We start from the raw sequence: 18676 nt of genomic DNA, 5'->3' as shown, positions 1-18676 counted from the left end.
GGTGGCACAGTTGGCTGAGAGTCCGACTCTGGCTTTCAAGTCAGGTCATGATCTCAGGGTTGTGAGCCCCTTGTTGGGCTCCACACTCAGCTCTGAGTCTGCTTGGGATTCTTTCTCCCTTTCCCTCTGCCCTCCCACTTGTGCTCTCTCTCTCTCAAATGAATAAATCTTAAAAAAAAAAAAAGAAAGAAAGAAAAATTTAACCAAGAAGGTAAAAGATGTGTACACTGAAAGCTATAAAACATTGCTGGGGGAGGGCGCCTGGGTGGCTCAGTTGTCAAGCGTCTGCCTTCGGCTTAGGTCATGATCCTGGGGTCCTGGGATCGAGCCCCATGTCGGGCTCCCTGCTCAGCGGGAAGCCTGCTTCTCCCTCTCCCACTCCCCCTGCTTGTGTTCCCTCTCTCACTGTGTCTCTGTCAAATAAATAAATAAAATCTTAAAAAAAAATTGCCGGGGGAGATTAAAGAAGACAATATTCATGGCTTGGAAGACTTCATATTGTTAAGATGGCCTTTCTCACCAAACTGATCTATAGATTTGATATGCTCCCTATCAAAACCCCATTGGCTTCTTTTTTAAAGAAATGGAAAAGCCACTAGGCGCCTGGGTGGCTCAGTCGTTAAGCGTCTGCCTTCGGCTCGGGTCGTGATCCCCGGGTCCTGGGATTGAGCCCCGCATCGGGCTCGCTGCTCGGCCGGGAGCCTGCTTCTCCCTCTCCCACTCCCCCTGCTTGTGTTCCCTCTCTCGCTGTGTCTCTCTCTGTCAAATAAATAGATCAAATCTTAAAAAAAAAAAAGAAATGGAAAAGTGAATCCTAAATTCATATGGAAGTGTATGTAAGGAGCCACAATTAACTAAAATGATCTTGAAAAAGAAAAACAAAGTTGTAGGACTCACAGCTCCTGATTTCAAAACTTACTACAAAGCTACAGGAATCAAAACAGTATGGTACCGGCATAAGGTTAGACATAATAGATCAATGGAATAGAGTTTAAAATTCAGATATCAACCCGTACATTTAAAATCAATAGATTTTTTAAAAGATTTTTATTTATTTATTTGACACAGAGAGAAAGAATGTGAGTGCACAAGCAGGGGGAGGGGCAGAGGGAGAAGCAGACTCCCCGCTGAGCAGGGAGCCCGATGCAGGGCTCAATTCCAGGACCCTGAGATCATGACCTGAGCCGAAGGCAGACGCTTAACGACTGAGCCACCCAGGCGCCCCCAAATCAATTGATTTTCAACAAAGGTGTCAAGAGTATTCAACGAGAGAAGAGTTTCTTCCACACAGTGTTGGGACAACTCAGTATCCACATGCAAAACAATGAAGTCGAATCTTACCTCACACTACATACAAAAAATAACTCAAAATGGATCAAAAACCTAAATATATGATCTAAAACTGTAGAAATCTTAGGAGAAAATATAGGAGCAAATCTTCATGACCTTGAATTTGGCAATGTTTCTTAAACATAACACCAAAAGCACAAACAAAACAAGTGATAATTGGATTTCATAAAATTAAAATCTTTTGTGCATCAAAGGACACTACCAAGAGAGTGAAAAGAAAACTCACAGAATGGGAGAAGATATTTACAAATCACGTATCTGATAAGCGTCTATTATTCAGGGGGCCTGGGTGGCTCAGTCCGTTAAGCATAGAGGGGCCCCAGCGCCTCAGAGGCAGGCTCGGGAGGGGAGAGGCGCGAGGGTGGAGGCCAGGACGATGTGGAGGCCACCCCAAGCCTCAGACTCCTTGGTGGAGGCGGGCTGCAGGCAGAGCTGGATCTCAGCCTCCGGGCGCCCTTCATTTGAACCTCCCGAGGCTTGGAGAGGTCTGAGCCTGCATGCGGGCTTGGGATGGACAGGAGGTGGAGATGCAGACCGACCGGAGGGAAAAAGGCGGGCAGCCGCGTTACTCCTGCTTAGTCAATATAGGATTAAGTCAGAAACCGGTACTAATGAAATCCTTAAACGGAAATTATGAATCTAGTAAATGAAGTTATAAAATAGTAGTTCTTGTGTTAAACTTTACATTCAGTTTATTTTATTTTATTTTTTTAATATTTTATTTATTTGACAGAGAGACACAGCGAGAGAGGGGACACAAGCAGGGGGAGTGGGAGAGGGAGAAGCAGGCTTCCCGCCGAGCAGGGAGCCCGATGCGGGGCTCGATCCCAGGACCCTGGGATCATGACCCGAGCCGAAGGCAGACGCTTAACGACTGAGCCACCCAGGCGCCCCTTTACATTCATTTAAAAAAGATTTTATATTTTTTAAGTTTACTTTATTCGTTTAAGTAATCTTTACACCCAATGTGGGGTTCGAACTCACGACCCCAAGATCAAGAATCGAATGCCCTACCGGCTGAGCCAGCCAGGTGCCCCAAACTTTACATTCATTTAAAAGTAATTAGTAGATTTTCTTAAAGAGCAGTTTTAGGTTTACAGGAAAACGGAGCGGCAAAGCCAGGCAAGAGGCATACAGACCCAGCCTCCCTCATTCCCACCGCTCGCCCAGCGTCTCCGAGGCTCCGGGCCGCCCCCCCCTCGCCCGGCCTCCGCCCTCGCGCCTCTCCCCTCCCGAGCCCGCCTCTGCGCCTAGCGCGGAAAGGGCCCTGCGGATGGTTTCGCCCAGCGCGGCCCCCGCAGCGCCTCCGAAGAGCCTGCGGGCAAGGCTCGGAGGCTTTGCACATGCCGTTCCGGCCGCAAGCTCGCCCGGGGGCCCCCCACCCCCGGGGGCCCCCCACCCCCGCCGGCCCACGCGTCGGTGCCCCGGGCGCAGCCCCCCCCCCCCCAGCCAAGGGGCGCCGACGCGGCGGTGGGGGCGGGCGGCCGGCCGGGGCGACAGCTGGGTGGGCGGCTCTGACCTTCCGGTTCGATCGATGTCCCGCTCCCGGGCGCTATAAAGGGGCCGCGCGGGGCTCAGGCGGCGGCAGCGGCGCTCGGCTCCCCCGGCGCGCCCACCATGGCCATCCCGCCCCTGCTGCTGCTGCTGCCGCTGCTGCTCCGGGGGTCGGCCGCGCCCCCCGCGCCGCCCAGGTGAGCCCGCGGCCCCCCGGGACCCACGCCCGCTCCTCGGACGCCCCCCGCCCCCGCCCCCGGCCCCCGCGGCGCGCGCCCCGCCCCCCGCGCCCGCGCCCGGCCCTGAAACGGCCCGCCGCCCCCCCGCCGCCCAGGTGAGCCCGCGGCCCCCCGGGACCCACGCCCGCTCCTCGGACGCCCCCCGCCCCCGCCCCCGGCCCCCCGCGGCGCGCGCCCCGCCCCCCGCGCCCGCGCCCCGCCCTGAAACGGCCCGCCGCCCCCCCGCCCCCCGCAGGGCCCCGCGGCACTCGGATGGGACGTTCACCAGCGAGCTCAGCCGCCTGCGGGACAGCGCGCGGCTGCAGCGGCTGCTCCAGGGCCTGGTGGGGAAGCGCAGGTGAGGGCTGCGGGCGCTAGCCCTGGGAGCGGGGAGCGGCGGCGGGTGGGCGCCCCCCCCGCCAGGACTAATTCTGACTTGGGGCGGGGGGCAGCGAGCAGGACACAGAGAACAGCACGAGCCGGACCACGCCGGCGGAGGGCCGCCTCTGCCTGCACTGGCCGGGCACGTCCACCCTGCAGGCCTGGTGAGCACCACCGCCGTCCACGCCCCCCGGCTCCGGTCCCCGCGGGGCGCCCTGGGTCTGTGGCAGGAACCGGTCGCGGCAGCGGGCAGGGTGTGGGAAGGTGACACAGCGCTGGTGACCAGAGGAGGCCGTTTCCCCAGGTGGGCAGCAGTCTCCAGCCCCTAACCTGGCTGTCTCCACAGGATGCCCCTGAGGGAGCCCCTGGATCAGGCCTGGTCTCCCCAGCTGCCTCCTGGATCCCGGTCTGGGGCCACGTTTTCAGGGCCAGCTGTCCCTGCAGCGGAGGTGACACAGAAGACGTCCTGAGGAAGAAGGGACCTCCCCACCACCCCAAGGGGAGCGGAGTGGAGCCTGGGCAGGGGAGGGGGTGGGGAGGAGGAGGAGGGGTTGCACTTGTCACCAATAAAGGAGGAATTCAGACACCGGCCCTGTGAGCTCACTCTGCGCCATTTCCCAGGGCAGGGCTGTCAGAATGCAGCGGGGGGGGGGGGGGGGGTGCCTGACCGCAGCTTCTAGCACAATGGCCACACCCAGCTGCCCTTTAAACCTGGGAAGCCAGTGGGGCGCCTCACCTCCCTTCTCTCTCCTGTCCTGCTGACTGGGCTCCCCAGAGACCCATCTGCATCCCTGTCATCCGCTCAGCACTCAGGAGCTCTGGGTGGGCGGGTGGGGGGCACAGGACATCTGCCCTAGAGGCCATGTGTCAGCGTGTGGAGCAGGTGGGGAGGGAGTTGGGGGGCAAGGAGGCTCGGGCAGGAAGCGGTGATGGGCTCGCTGTCACCCGGGGGCCCAGGCGTCCTCTCCAAGCGAGTTGGGGCTCCTCTCCAGGCTCTGTGGTCTCACATGGCTTGACCCATCTGAGCCTGCGCAGTGGGGACCGCGATGGCACCCCAGGAGGAGCTGGGGCCTCTGGAAGCCATGGAGGCACCACCCACACGGGGGGCGAGGCCAGGAGCCTGGGGGGTGTGCAGCCACCAGGCAAAGGCCTAGAGAGCAGAAGGGCCACAGCCCCCACCATCACAGCAGCCCCTCCCTCCTGTCCCCATCCAGCTGTGGGGGGGGCTTGGGGGTAGGGCAGCTGGGGGCCTGGGCCAAGGAGCCTTGCCAGAAACCCCTTTGTCAAACATCAGAACCCATGGGGACCCGGGCTCCCCCCAGGAACTCCCAGCACCCATCCCCATCTCTGTGGCCCTGCCCACCCCACCTCCTCGGAGGAAACGGGCTTGTTTCCAGGATAGGCAGGGGTGACCCTAGGACACAAACAGCCTTTTCCTTCCAGACCTAGACGGTTGGTGTGGGGAGAGGAGGTGCCCTGGAGGGCACACCTGGAGGGCACACCTGGGGCCTGAACCTTGCTCCAAGATGATTCTGGCAGAAGGGGCCAGCAGAGGGGCAGCCGGGGTTGGGAGGGAGGGGTGGGTACAGCCAACACAGAAGCCAGGCCTGAGCCCCTGCCCCAGTCCCTACACCCCCAGCCCCTAACCCCCTGCCCCAGCTTCTGCCCACCCAGCCACGCCCCCCAGCTGCCTCCCCAGGCCCACTCAGGTGTCCTGAGCGCCTTCAGCGTCATGCCTCGATGTCTGAGAGCTGAGCCCCGTTGGCCCCTGCGTGTGGCCCAGCTCTGGTGGGGAACCACTGGATCTCCCCCTCCCGGCAACAGGCCAGGCCTGGCCAGGCGGCCAGCGGGAACCCCCTTGGTGGAGGCCGGTGGCTTGTAAAGGATCATAATGTGGGGCGGTGCCTGGCAGGGGCGAAGGTCGCCCAGGCTGAGACGCCACCACCAGCTGCTCAGAGGGTCCGGCCGGCTGACGGCCGCCAAGATGGGCGCTTGGGCCCTGCTGCTGCCACTGCTCATGGCCACGGCTCAGGCCCAGGGTACCTGTGGGGCAGGGGTAGGTGGACTGGGTGGCCGGCAGGCAGGCAGGCAGGCAGGCGCCAGGAGGGCACTGACCTTTCCTCTCCAACTTTCCAGTCTGCTCTGTGAACAACTTCTTCGAAGTCCAGGAGAACACGAATCAGAGCGGGCCCCTGGCTGACATCTACGTCCCCAAGGGCCAGCAGGTGACCCTCGGGCCGTCGTCCACCCCCTACGCGTTCTGGATCCAGGGGAATCAGCTGTTTCTCAACGTGACTCCTGACTATGAGGTGCAGACGGCAGACCTGGGCGGACACCCCAATGGGGGCCGCTGGGTGGCTCACCCTCCATAGGACCTGTGCGTCCACCACACCCCTCCCCGGACAAGGGCATTCCAGGGGTCTGAGGCTTCTGTGCCCACCCCCCCTCCCCAGGCAACGACTGACCCCTCTTGGGCCCCAAGGCGGGTAGGGCCATTGGGGGATGGAGCTGCCTGGGCCCCGATGCCCTCTGGACTTAGCACGGATGCTGGGGACCCTCTCTGCCTGTCTCCTCACTTGTGACGTGGGGCCAGCGTGCTGTGGTCAGCTGGGCAGGTGATCCCCGACACCTCTCTGCCCCCTCAGGAGAACACGATGCTGCAGGCGCACCTGGAGTGCAGAAGTGGCGACACCGTGGTGAGTACCCCCGAATCCCCCGGCCCCCTTGTGGCCTCCCTCAACCTGTGACATCAACACACTCCAGGCTCGGACCTCTGCACTCTGCTCAGCCTGGTCCAGGGCCACTCTCTGTGGTATGTTGGTGTCCACACTTCCTCCAGCCCAGCCTCTGCCCGAGATGCAGACCCCCAGCAGAGACTCCCCAACACGGAAGGCACCTCACCCTGCCAGTTCCCTCCCGCCATTTTCTCCCCCACATCTTTCTGTCGACAAGCAAGTCTGTGGGCTCTGCCTCAAGCTGGACTCCAAACCAAGAGCCTTGGCCACCAGCATCTCCTTTCTGGAAACTTCCAACTGGCAACTGGTCTGCTTGCTCCTCTCTTGGCCTTGGCCAGTCCGCTCTCAGTGTGGCAGAACGCTCTGATCAAGCAAATGGACGCCTTTGGCTGCTTTCTCACTCAGAGTCGAGGCCAAATGGATTGTGCGGTGGGCAAGGCTGGGTGCATGGACCCCGACCCCACTCGGGCTGGCCTTGAGCCCTCTCCCCAGTTGTGCACCTGCCTCCCTCTCTCATGGTCTTGCGTCTTCACTCCAAGATCACCTTCTCAGAGAAGCACTGACCGCTCTGTTCTAAGCTGCAAGCCCGGCCCCCACGCTCCTGCCATCTCGGCAGGAGCCACTGACCATGGTCTCCTGTGCTCGGAGCCCCTGGGTGCCCCCACCCGAACACTGCAGCACACCACCCACAGATATCTCGGGATGAGTCTCTAAAAGATAAGAACACTTCTTAAACATAAACATAATATTGTTGCCACCTGGAAAAAGGAACTCCTCAGCGTCACATGACACCTGATGTCCGCCCTTTCCCACAGTAACAGAGACCCCAGCAAAGCCCACCTGTTGAGACTGGCCGCTACTTCTCTAAAGCGCCCTCCTTCTTTCCTCCCTCCCTCCCTCCCCCCTCCCTCTCTTCCTCCCTTCCTCCCTTCTTCTTTCCTTCCTTCTTTTCTTTCTAGTTTGGTTGTTTAAGTCATCTCTACCCCCAACACGGGGCTTGAACTCACAACCCGAAATCAGGAGTCACTTCCTCCTCCCACTGAGCCAGCCGGGCTCCCCTCTTAAGCCTCTTTCAATCTATGGGTTCTCCTTTCTTCCTTTTCTTTGAGAATTATTTTTGAAGCAATTCAAGTGTTTTACCACTGTTCTCATCTGGGACTTTGCCGGCGCCCGCACCCCACCCAGCCCCTGTGCTCTTTTCCTCCAGGGCATTGGCCACCGTGGGTGCTACAGAATTGCTGTCTGTGGTCTGTGTGTAGTCCCTGCAGAGCAGCGGCCCAGGGCAGACGGCTTGTCGTGTCCATCAGAGCACACTGCTGCTGACTCCACCCTGTCCCCACAGGTGACCCAGCTGAGAGTGCTGGTGTTCGTGCTGGACATCAATGACAACGCGCCCGAGTTCCCCTTTAAAATCAAGGTGAAGAAAATACCTGAGGTGAGTGAGAGGAGCCTGGGGTGAGGGGTCAGCGGCTTGGCCTCAGGGATCCGTCCGTGGGGGTCAAGGGTGTAGCCAAACCGCTCCCCCTGCATCCCCCAGGACACTAAAGTGAATACCACTGTCATCCCTGAGACGGAACTGGAGGCCCGGGATCTCGACAAGGATGACATCTTGTTCTATACCCTCCAGGAGGTGACCCCGGTCAGTGTCATCCCCCCCACCCCTACACCAACTCCAACCCCCCCTTCAAGGATCCCCCCTCTCTGTGTCCTCCCAGGGTCCCAGGCTGAGTCCCGTCCTCTGCCTCCCCAGGGCGCCAGTAACTTCTTCTCCTTGGTGGGTACCAACCTCCCTGCCCTGCGGCTGGACCAGCCACTGGACTTCTACTCATGGCAGAACATTACCTTCCGGCTGCTGGTGCGGGTGAGCAGGCCCGGATGCTCAGGTCCCCACCCAAGCTGCCCCCGGCCCTGGACCCCCAGGCCTGATCCAGCCAGGCTCCGCTGTTGCAGGACACACAGGAGGAGAATGCAGAGCCCAGCCACACGGCCACAGCCACCTTGGAACTGAAGGTGCAGCCTGCTGACCTTCGCCCTCCCTGGTTCCTGCCCTGTGGCTATTCAGACCCTTACATCTGCATCAACGCTGAGTACCACGGGGCTGTCCCCCTGGGGCACAAACTGGTACTGGGGGCAGGAAGGGGCAGGATGGGCATCGGGGTGGGGCCTGGGGGCCATGGGGCCAAATTTGGTTGCGATTTTCATACGAACGTTCCTCTGAAAGCCAATCCCACCCAACCACGCGGTGGTGAGTGGTGAGCAAACCCTGTGAACGTAGGTGCGGCGGTCCTGGGGCAGAGCCAGGCAGCGCCTTGGGAACCCAGTGAAGTGGGCTGGGAGGGTGGTGGTGTGGAGGGGCCACGGCGCTGCTCCAGGGGGCAGCTGCGTCTCTGACCAGCTGACGTCCCTGCTCCGGCCTGAGAGGCCCAGGGAGGCACCGGATAACAGCGGGGCCTGGACACGGGCTCCAGGGCCTCCCACCCTACGGAGAGGCCCGAGTCTGACTCCCCGTGACCTCTCCCTGTCCCGTGTGTGTTAGCTCTTGAAACTCCTGTCATTCAGATCAATCAGATGTCTTTGAGCAAATTAACTCAGTAGCAACGGATCGTGAGGCGTGTGGTGGGCAATCGTGCAAAAGACGAGTTTCCCCTTGAAGGAGCCGGAGGGTGAGCTGGGGCTGTCACAGCAGCCCCACGGCGTCTCCTCCTGTCCTTGTCCCTGCAGCCAGCCCCCCTCGTCCTACATCCTGGGCCCATCCACGCTGTGGACGGGGATCAGGGCATCAACCAGCGCATCCTCTACAGCATCATGCAGGGTGAGTGAGGGCCAGACACCTGCTTCTCTCCCCATCCTGTGCCCCATCCCCACCTTGGGCTGAGGACATCCCAGGGGACTTGCCATATGGGCAGAGCCAGCTGGGACCTTAGCCCTCAGGCCACTGGAGGGGGCAAGAGGCCAAGCCTTCCCACCAACCTCGCAGGACAAGATGGCACGTTTGCCATCGATGCTGACTCGGGCAACCTTACCATGACCAGAAGCGTCCCCAGCCCAAAGACCTTCACTCTGCTGGTCAAGGTGGGTGCCCTGAGCCTCCATGGCATTCCTGAGCCTCAGGCTGCAGGACTTGTCCTTCAAGGACCCGCTGGTCGCTGAGGCATCCCTTACCCCTAGGGTGAACAGGCAGACCGTGCCCGCTACTCGGTGACCTGGGTCAGGATCGAGGCCCGAAATGCCACTGGGAGCCTACCCTACTTCCCCAAGAGCCGGTACCAGGGCTGGGTGGCGCGCGGCTCTGGAGCAGGCGTGGAGGTCAAAGACACAACCGCCCCCTCCCTGCCTCTGAGGATCTGGGCCCAGGACCCTGACTTTCCGGTAGGCACCAGCGCCACTGCAGGTGGGTTGGGGGGGTCACGGGGGCAGCCTGGACCCAGGACTCACTGGGCAGTGTCCAGGACCTCAACTCTGCCATCACATATCGCATCACCAATAACACCAACTTCCGGATGGATGGCGAGACTGTGCTGACCGCTGCCCTGCTGGCCGATGAGGGGGTCTTCTATGCAGAGGTAAGGGCAGGGGGGCATCTCCAAGGGGCAGGGGTTAAGGCGGGGCCTGCAAGGGACAAGCCCCCTTTCTGCTCCAGGTCGAGGCCAGTAACACAGTGACTGCAGGCACAGCAACCACTGTGGTGGAAATACAGGTGCTGGAGTGGGAGGAGCCCCCGCCCACAGGTGAGTCAGCGGGACCCACCCCAGGCGACGGCTCAGCCCAGGTGGTGGCTTCCCTGGGGCTGGCATGCTGGGGGCAGAGGCAAGCCCGAATCCTGTCCCTGGCCCCCCAGGTCCCTCCGGTCCCCCAGAGACCCCCACATCCCCAGAGGCTGGAGGAACAACCAGGCCCTCAAGCAGCACCACTTTGGAAGCCCCCAGACCTCCAGGGCCCTCTCAGGGACCCTCTACGACCAGCTCTGGGGGGGGCACTGGCCCACATCTCCCCTCAAGCACAACTCTGAGGCCACTTGCCTCATCTACGCCCGGGGGGCCCCCCAGTGTGGGAACCAGCACCTTCCTCCCATCAGCCTCACCCAGCGGGGGCTCAACACAGACGCTAAAGCCAGGAACCTCTCAGCCGATGCCCCCTGGGCCCAGCAGGACCCCACAGACCTCAGGTAGCACCTCCCATTTGCCCCAGAGTCACCCTTACATTCCCTGACTCATACTCCGAGTGGTCCTGGGACTCACAGTAGGGCAGGGCCCACCCCAGGGTGGCCCAGCCTGACCACACTGACCATGAAATCCTAGGGGGGTTCTGCTCTGGCCTGGACAGAGACAGGTTCTGGGGGCCCCGACAAGGTAACCTGGGGAAGGTGTATGGAGGATGGGGCAGAAGCCAGATTTGGGGTCCAGGGGGCCCTACAATTCCAGGCTGTTCTCTCCACGGGCCCCAGCATTGCCTTCATGGCCCTTCCTATGGTGCTGGACCCCCACCTTCCACTGGGAGCTGGTGGGCACTGACCCCCATCTCCCCTCCCTTCCTTCAGCAGCCTCCCCAAGGGCCCCTGGGAACACACAGCTCCTCAGCTGGGGGGTGAGTGGTGCCATTCCCCAGAACCTCAGCTCTGGGAGGATACCAGGCCTGGCTTGTTGCCAGGGCATCCAGAGCCTGGAGCAGGTCAGCAGGGGAAGAGCTTGGGTGCTAACGGTAAGTGGGTGGTGTGTTGCTGGCAGGGCCACCCCAGACTGGAGGAGGCAGCACTCCGGGGAACGGCGAGCCAGGGATCAGCCAAGCTGAGGACCGGCGCTTCTCTGTCGTGGACATGGCGGCCCTGGGCGGGGTGCTGGGCGCGCTGCTTCTTCTGGCTCTGATTGCCCTCCTTATCCTCATCCACAAGCACTACGGCCAGCCGCTCAAGTGTTGCTCCGGAAAAGCTCTGGTGAGGCCCTAGGGGTTGGGGTGCCAGGACCGGAGGGGGACAGATGGAGAGGGAGAGGCGGGGGGGAGGGGGCAGAGGTGAGGAAAGATGGGGTGTAGACATCACAGTCCACAAAATGGGGAGGAGGCCGAAAGAGGCGGAGAGAAAGGAAGGACTAGCCTGGATCCTTGTCTCTGGGGAAGGCACCAGGGGTGGGGGTCCCAGCGCAGGCTTGGGGTCCTGGTTGATGCCCTGGCTGTCCCTGTCCCCTCCCCAGGATCGCCAGCCCCTCCGCTTTGACAACCAGGCCTTTGTTGCCCCCCAGGAGGACAACTGGGCGCCAGCTCCCCGCTCCTCACCTGGCCCCACCCGGGCTGCGGCCCCGGAGCCCCCAGAGCCCCCGGAGCCCCCGGAGCCCCCGGAGCCTGCGCCCCCAGAGCCCCCCAGCGCCGCTGCCGCGCGCCCCGCCCCAGAGTCCCCCGAGGTGGCCCGCGATGGAGGCGGCCCAGCGGCTGTGAGGTCCATCCTGACCAAAGAACGGCGGCCCGAGGGCGGCTACAAGGCCGTGTGGTTCGGGGAGGACATTGGGGCTGAGGCCGACGTGGTGGTCCTCAACACGCCCGCCTCAGACGCGGCCCGCGCCGCCGACTCTGGCAGCGAGGTCAGCAGCGACGAGGACGCGGACGCGGGTGCTGACGACGACGCGCCGGACGCCGGCTCCACCTACGTCTAGTTCGGCTCCCCGCCTCCCCCGCGGGCCGCCCTGAGGTCGGCCGGGGCCGCTCGCCCCCACGCCACGGCGCACAATAAAGCGACAACTTCCAAGCTCGGCTGCGCGCGAGTCCCCCCGGAGCTGCCGGCCGTGGGAGGGGACGGCGTGGCCCGCCCGCGCCACACACCCCCGCCCCCCTCCGGCCCCGGGTCCTCCGCGGCCGCGCCGGGTGTGCGCTGGGCCCTCCCCCTGCCCCTGCCTGGAGCGCAGCGCCGCTTCCCGTAAACCACCTGCTGCGCCCGCCGTCCGCGGGGCTTCCCAGGCCAGCGCCAGCTGGCGGCCCAAGTTCCTCTCCTGGCCTAACCACGGTCGCAGGAGGGGGGCACCCCGCACTGCGGATCCCCCACCTCCCCACCCGACAGGAAGATTCTTGGCCTGCGGGTAACTGAGGAGCCACCTCAGGAACACTCATTTTGGAAAGCAAGTTCCGGGTGCCAGCCAGTGCGCCTGTGAGGTCCCGTCGGGGCAGGAAACGCCCGGCGCTCGGTGCGAAGAGGCACCGGGCCCTGGCGCCTGGACTGTGACCTGTGGCTCTGTGCAGGGGCTCCCCGGGTGAGGGGAGCTGGGAGCAGTGGCTGCAGGCCATGGGCCAGGGGGGCAGGTGGGCCCGGCTGTGAGGGCAACCAGAGCCCCCTCTGCTGGCTTCGTCGGGACAGGACCGCAGGCAGGACTTCACCACCACACTGTCCCTTCGGGGTCATCGGTGTTTTTCCTAATGAAAAGGCACCACGAATTCCTTTCCAAATGTCTTATTCTCAAGGGTGTCTGAGTATTCTTGTCTGAACAATTCTCAAGATTCCAAAGGCAGCGGGGTGGGGGCACCTGGTTGGCTCAGTCGGTTACCTGGTGCACTCTGGATTTCTGCTCAGGTCATGATCTCTGGGTCCCGGCATCCAGCTGGGGTAGGGCTCTGCCCTCAGTGGGGAGTCCGCTCGGAGACCCTAACCCTCTGCCCCTCCCTTCCCCTCGCATGCCCACAAGCTCTCTAAATAAAATGAAAATCTTAAAAAAAAAAAAAAATCCCAAGGGGGGGCCTAGGTGGCTTAGTCGGTTGAGCAGCCCACTCTTGATCTCAGCTCGGGTCTTCACGGCAAAGATTCAACGGTTGGGCTCCACTCTGGGCGTGGAGCCTACTTAAAAAGAAAAAAAAAAAAGAATCCAAACGGTAGGGCTGCCACTTGCCCAACGCCCTCCTCCATGACCCACTTTCCTGGAAAAAAGAAGAGCCTGGTTTTGTGTGGGGTCTTCAGCTTACCCCGCTGCCTCCCCACCCCCGTTAGTTGCCAGAGGCCCCCTGCCCCGACCCTGCATGTGCCGGGGGTGCGCCTTGAGGGAGAGGAGTGACTGGACCCCGCAGGACCGGCCACTCCTGCCGCTCCTGCACGACCCCCACCCGCACCCAGGAACCTGCGCGGGGGGTCCTGGGGAACTCCCTCACACAAGGGAACCCGCCGCCAGAGCACGTGACTTCCTCGGCTGCAGCTGCAGCCCCGCCCCCGGCCCGTCCCCATAAAAGCGCTTGTTCCCAGCCTCTCGGGGAGACGAACCTTCCCGCCGCGGCGGCCCGGCACGCAGGTACTCGGACCCCTGGCCCGCGTGGAGCGCGAGGGCAGTGCAGAGCAGGGCGGTGGCGGGGAGGGTCCGGTCCCGGAGTCGGGGCGGGATTGGGAGGTGGGGGTTGCACGCTGAGCGGCCGCAGGCCGCAGGTCGCGAGCAGCGCAGCCCTCACTTCCCGGCTTAGGGCTTAGGTTTCGCTTTCCCGGCGCGCGCGGTTTCGCTTTCCCGGCGCGCCGGGCACGCCCCACCCCGCGGCCGTTCTGGTGGTGTCTCCGCAGGGCCCCCCAGCGCCCTCCCACCCGGGTCTGGGTGCTGGCTCAACACCTGTGACTTCACGTGTGTGCGCCCCCACATTTGTGGTCACATCAGCGCCACCGCTGCCCAGAACCCCACACCTCGGCAACGTCGTGGCCATCAGCCCCCAACCACATCTGTGGTCCCAACGCCTGTAACAGCTGGACCACAGCACCTACCGCTTCCCACCTGTGCCAACACCTGCCTGCCGGCCGTGACCACCCCTCCCCGCGGAGGGCCCACCTGCCTCTCCACGCCAGTCCTTTGCAGGGAGCGATGGCCGTGGCTCCTGACAGGTGAGCGCCCGTCCCACCCCGCGGTGCGCGGCCACACCGCCTGCCCCGCACCCTGACCCGGCCGGTCGCCCCGCCCGCAGGGGGCCCCCGCGCCTGCTGTTCGGAGACTGGCTTCTGGGGGAGGTCAGCAGCGGCCGCTACGAAGGCCTGCGGTGGCTGGACGCGGCCCGCACACGCTTCCGCGTGCCCTGGAAGCACTTCGCGCGGAAGGACCTGGGAGAGGCCGACTCGCGCATCTTCAAGGTGGGACCCCAACCCAACCAGGTGGGAGGGCCGGCCCAGGCCCTGGCCCGCGCCCCCAGGCTCCGCCTTCTACCCCCCTCCCCAGGCCTGGGCTGTCGCCCGCGGCAGGTGGCCGCCCAGCAGTGGCGGCGGCGGAGGTGACCAGTTGGCCCTGGAGGGCGCACTCCGCGCCAGCTGGAAAACGAACTTCCGCTGTGCGCTGCGCAGCACGCAGCGCTTTGTGATGCTCCAAGACAACTCGGGGGACCCCACTGACCCACATAAAGTGTACGGGCTCAGCTCCAAGCTGGGGTGGAGAGGTGAGGAGCCCCAGGGGAGGGCAGCCGTCTAGGGGGCAGGACGTTCAGGGCAGAGACACGGTGCTGCGAGACACTGGATGGACAGCCTCTGGGGCAGATTCGTGCTTTCAGAAACTGGCCTCCAAGAGGCTGGTGCCAGGTTGTTGGGGAGGGCAGGGAAAGCTGATTTGGCCTGCTGGGATTAATGGCAGGGGACACCCAGCTCTGAGGGCCTACCCAGGGACACATACCCAAGCGTCCCACTCCAGCGTCTCATCCCACTCTCCCCTGATCCCAATTCTCTCTCGGAAGGTGCGGGCATTCACCAGGGGGAGGAGAAGACCCTTGAAGATGCCCTACCCTTGCTGGTAAGATCGTTCTGCCCTCCTTGCTCCCAGGTCGGGGCTGCCACTTCTCATGGGGCTGGGGCGCTGCTTACACTGGCCCTCTCTTCCCCTGCAGGGCGGGCTCCCTAGGCTCGGGCTGAGCCCTGAGCCCTGTGCCCCAAGCCACCTTTCTGGCCCAGCTGGCAATGCTGAGGACCTCTTGCTCCAGGCTCTAGAGCAGAGCTGCCTGGAGGACCATCTGCTGGAAGCTGCATGGGGGGTGGACCCAGTACCCCCAGAGGCTCCTGGTGAGAGGCTGTGTTGGGTGGGGGTGCTCAGCCTTGCAGGGTTCCATGCTACAGGTCAGGAGCAGGTAGGATGGCAGAGTCCCTGTGGAGAGGGAGAGGGTGGGGGTGGGGGTGGGAGTGAGGAAGGAGCCAGCCACAGCTGGGCCAGTATAGCTGTTCCCAGCCGTCATTCTCCCCCTCAGGCCCGGAGCTCCCAGACATGGAGCCGTCCCTGCCAGGGGCAGTCGAGACAGCCCCCTGGCACCAGGCCCAGGTGACAGGTGAGAGGAGCCAGGGGTGTGTGAAGGAGGGAGGGGCTGGGGGACCGGGTGCCAGCTCAAGCTTTCCTCCCCAGATGCAGGCTCAGCCCCGGCCCTGGAGCCCTGGCAGCCCCCCCAAGAGGTGGAGCCTTGCCCCCCAGGGGCCGGTGAGCAGGTGCTGCTCAGGCCCAGCTGCTCACAGCCCGGACCACAGGCAGAGCCCAGCCTGAGGGCCCTGGATGTGACCATCATGTACAAGGGCCGCACAGTGCTGCAGGACGTGGTGTGGCATCCAAGCTTCGTGTTCCTGTACGGGCCCCCGAGCCCGGCTGCCACGGCCACGGAGCCCCAGCACGTGGCCTTCCCGAGCCCGGCCGAGCTCCCTGACCAGAAGCAGCTGCACTACACAGAGAAGCTGTTGCAGCACGTGGCCCCTGGCCTGCAGCTGGAGTTGCGGGGGCACGGGCTGTGGGCCCGGCGCCTGGGCAAGTGCAAGGTCTACTGGGAGGTGGGCGGGCCCCTGGGCTCTGCCAGTCCCTCCACAACCCCCCGCCTGCTGCAGAGGAACCAGGACACCCCCATCTTCGACTTCAGCACCTTCTTCCGAGGTCAGTGACGCACCTGACCTGGGGCCGTGCCGTCCCTGCCCCCTCCTGTCCTGCTGGGGCCCTGTTCACCAGAGTCCTATCCTGCAGAGATGATGGAGTTCCGGGCGCGCCGGCGTCGGGGCTCCCCACACTACACCATCTACCTGGGCTTTGGGCAGGACCTGTCAGCTGGGAGGCCCAAGGAGAAGAGCCTGGTCCTGGTGAAGGTGAGGCCTGGGGTCCTGGGGGCAAGGCCGCATGCAGCCCCTTTGTGGCCTGACGACACCCTCCCCTCCCCACAGCTGGAGCCACGGCTGTGCCGGGCACACCTGGAGTGCGTGCAGCGAGAAGGGGTGTCCTCCCTGGACAGCAGCAGCCTCGGCCTCTGCCTGTCCAGCTCCAACAGCCTCTACGAGGACCTTGAGCACTTCCTCATGGAGGTGGAGCAGCCGGCTTGAGGACCAGACCCCTCTCCAGCCCAATAAAAAGGACTCAAAAAAAAAAAAAAAAAAAAAGACTCAAGAATCCCACTGGTGTCCTGACCAGGGGTGGGCTCAGGGTTGGGGCTGGAGCTCAGAAGGGGCACCACAGACTTCCCGGGAGCCCACAAGACCTACAGGGCCAGGAAGGGAGGTGACCACCCCTGCCCCCACCCACTCTCCTCTGTCTTCACAATGAAGAAACAGGCCACACACTTTAGAGCCAACAAACTCTACTCAAAGCATACAAAACGCTCTGGGAACAGCAGACGTTTGCTCCTGGCAGCTGTGCTGGCGGGGGGGGGGGCACCACAAACGGCTGACTCTGTGCTGTGCGCAGGGCCCCTGCCTTCCAGACCCACCAACACTGCGCTCTGGTTTGTGGGAGGCAGCAAACACGAGCGTCACTTACAGAGCGGAACAACAGAGAACTGGGCCATGGCCTTCCCTTATTACTATAGAAAATAAAATCGGGCCATCTGTGAGAAGGGACAAGGAGCTCCTTCCACCCCCCAGGCCCCTCCTGATCACCAAAGGCTTCGCCTTTCAAGTACTGAGTCAATCGAGAAGTTTCTAAAGATAATCCATTTTTGATAAATTAGAACACAATGGAAACTGTGTATCTATAATATACATATAAAAAAGTCCAGTTTTAAACTGTGAGCAGGACAGGTGCACAGACCACATGTGATCACGGTAACCCTGAATTCAGGAGTGCTGGCTGGGCGTCTTCAGAGGTTTCTGCTTCTGCCACTCCCAACAGAATCACTCAGGGGCAGGGGCCAGCAGCCCCAGCTCCGCGCCCAGCCTCAGCTCTCGGCGCCCTGCGCGGGCGCCTCCTCACCGGCCTCGGCCCTCCGGTGCCGGCGCATGTGTCTGTACTTGTCCACGTAGGCCTTGACCAGGTTGCCCACCTTCACGGGGTTGATCTCCCCGCTCTTGCTGTGGCATATCTGGGGGCGTGGGGGAGAGGCACAAATGACCCAGAAGCCTCCCTGGGGATCACAGGGACTGAGCCCGTGGGGTCCCCATCACAAGGCACACAGCGGGGCACCCCCCCCCCCCGGCTGGGTCCGCCTCGCACAGCTGCTGAGGGTCCATCTCCCAGCCAGAGACATGTCGCCGGCGTGCCACACATTTGGCCCTGACGCCCTGGGCTCTCGCTTTCCCACCTGCAAGTGTGGTGTGTTATGTACCTTCTGTTATTCGCCTGCTGAACAGGTGACAGGGACGCAGTCCTGTCCCCTCACAAACACCAATGCTTACTTAGCCTGAGCACCTCCGAGCCACGGTGACAGGAGAACAGAAGTGGCCTCTGGCAGTGTGACCACGCTGCCCCAGCCCTCGCTGTGCAGCCCTAGGCCGGTACCCCGCAGTCTGGGTCAGCAGGCGGCGGCACAGACCCACCCACCCGCACCCACCTTTTGCACGGCCTTGCGAAGGATATCCTTGTACTCCTCCTTGGTCACCTCCCTCTTCTGATAGAAGGGCTTGATGGCCAGCTTCACCTCCTCCACCGCCCGCTCCTGCATGTGCAGCTTCTTCATGTACTGAGAGCAAGCACACGTGTGACCGCCCTGCCTGGGGGCCACACGGCCCGCCCCTGCCGGAGGGGGGGCCCGGACTCACCTCCTCATTCTTGACCTTCTCTGCAGCAGGCCTGGGAGCGGCCGACCTCTCCTCGGAGTTGCCGGTGCTGGGGGCATAGCCGGCTGACTCGGGGGCTGTGGTCAGGGCCGTGGGCACTGGGGCTGGACTCTGTGCGACCCCGCAGCTCGCCACGGGAAGGCTCCCTTGCAGGATAAACTGGACCGTGGGCTGGCTGGCTGGTGCGTACGGCGGGAGACTCACGGGCAGAGCTGGGGCAGGGGGCAGGTTGGGTGTATAAACCTGGACAGAAATACGGACGGCTCAGGGCAGCGCTCCCCACCCCCACAGCAGGAAGAGCCCCGGCCAGAGAGGGAAGTCCTCAGCCCCAGCCTGTGTGGCCTTGCGCCAGCTCACGTCCCTCCAGCCCAGGCACTCACCTGAGAGGGCTCAGCGTCGGGGAAGCTGGACTCTGGAAGTGTGTATCCGGGGGGAGGGGGCTCAGAGAAGGATGCCTGCTGGAACCCCACCGAGGGGCCCATGTCTTCTGTTTCCAGGACCCCTTCCCGGGGCTTCTGGGGCCTGTGGAGCGGCGTCCCTGAGGGCCAACACAGGGGAGGTGG

At 63.0% G+C, this 18676-nt stretch overlaps 4 protein-coding genes across 9 annotated transcripts in view; 3 read left to right on the top strand and 1 right to left on the bottom strand.

Annotated features, from left to right (window-relative positions):
* The first annotated feature begins 2628 nt into the window (after positions 1–2628).
* On the top strand, positions 2629–4032 carry SCT (secretin). The gene is made up of 4 exons (XM_045895204.3): positions 2629–3041; positions 3319–3420; positions 3515–3607; positions 3790–4032. The coding sequence occupies exons 1-4, from the start codon at positions 2968–2970 to the stop codon at positions 3911–3913; spliced, it is 393 nt and encodes a 130-aa protein (XP_045751160.1). The 5' UTR covers positions 2629–2967; the 3' UTR covers positions 3914–4032.
* A 1395-nt stretch (positions 4033–5427) lies between these two features.
* On the top strand, positions 5428–11820 carry CDHR5 (cadherin related family member 5). The gene is made up of 14 exons (XM_064576416.1): positions 5428–5482; positions 5580–5797; positions 6089–6139; positions 7521–7613; positions 7716–7817; positions 7929–8039; positions 8129–8299; positions 8900–8990; positions 9156–9250; positions 9347–9441; positions 9552–9741; positions 9819–9906; positions 10903–11108; positions 11365–11820. The coding sequence occupies exons 1-14, from the start codon at positions 5428–5430 to the stop codon at positions 11818–11820; spliced, it is 2022 nt and encodes a 673-aa protein (XP_064432486.1).
* A 1497-nt stretch (positions 11821–13317) lies between these two features.
* IRF7 (interferon regulatory factor 7) lies at positions 13318–16502 on the top strand. 2 transcript variants are annotated; one of them, XM_045892951.3, is made up of 10 exons: positions 13318–13434; positions 13695–14006; positions 14087–14249; positions 14335–14548; positions 14840–14895; positions 14990–15161; positions 15344–15421; positions 15496–16008; positions 16096–16214; positions 16290–16502. In XM_045892951.3, the coding sequence occupies exons 2-10, from the start codon at positions 13987–13989 to the stop codon at positions 16443–16445; spliced, it is 1491 nt and encodes a 496-aa protein (XP_045748907.1). In that variant the 5' UTR covers positions 13318–13434; positions 13695–13986; the 3' UTR covers positions 16446–16502. The 2 variants fall into 2 exon arrangements, with proteins under 2 accessions (XP_045748907.1, XP_064432000.1); XM_064575930.1 differs by lacking the exon at positions 15344–15421.
* PHRF1 (PHD and ring finger domains 1) overlaps positions 15106–18676 on the bottom strand; it is a 30896-nt gene continuing 27325 nt past the window's right edge. For 4 of the 5 annotated variants that reach the window (XM_054511742.2, XM_045892946.3, XM_054511743.2 and 1 more), the window contains 4 exons: positions 18494–18651; positions 18096–18356; positions 17888–18016; positions 16683–17419 (listed from right to left, as the gene is read on the bottom strand). In XM_054511742.2, the coding sequence (XP_054367717.1) occupies positions 17276–17419; positions 17888–18016; positions 18096–18356; positions 18494–18651 (692 nt within the window). In that variant the 3' untranslated portion in view covers positions 16683–17275. Of the gene's footprint in view, positions 15244–16682; positions 17420–17887; positions 18017–18095; positions 18357–18493; positions 18652–18676 lie in introns of those variants that run through there. The other variant, XM_064575927.1, reaches the window with a different exon arrangement.

Source organism: Mirounga angustirostris, unplaced genomic scaffold (assembly GCF_029215605.1).
Source record: "Mirounga angustirostris isolate CCGP_5_RB_7025 unplaced genomic scaffold, mMirAng1.0.hap1 SCAF_13, whole genome shotgun sequence".
Classification (NCBI taxonomy): Eukaryota; Metazoa; Chordata; class Mammalia; order Carnivora; family Phocidae; genus Mirounga; species Mirounga angustirostris.
Note: the sequence above shows the minus strand (reverse complement) of the source record. Positions and strands in the feature narration are given on the sequence as shown.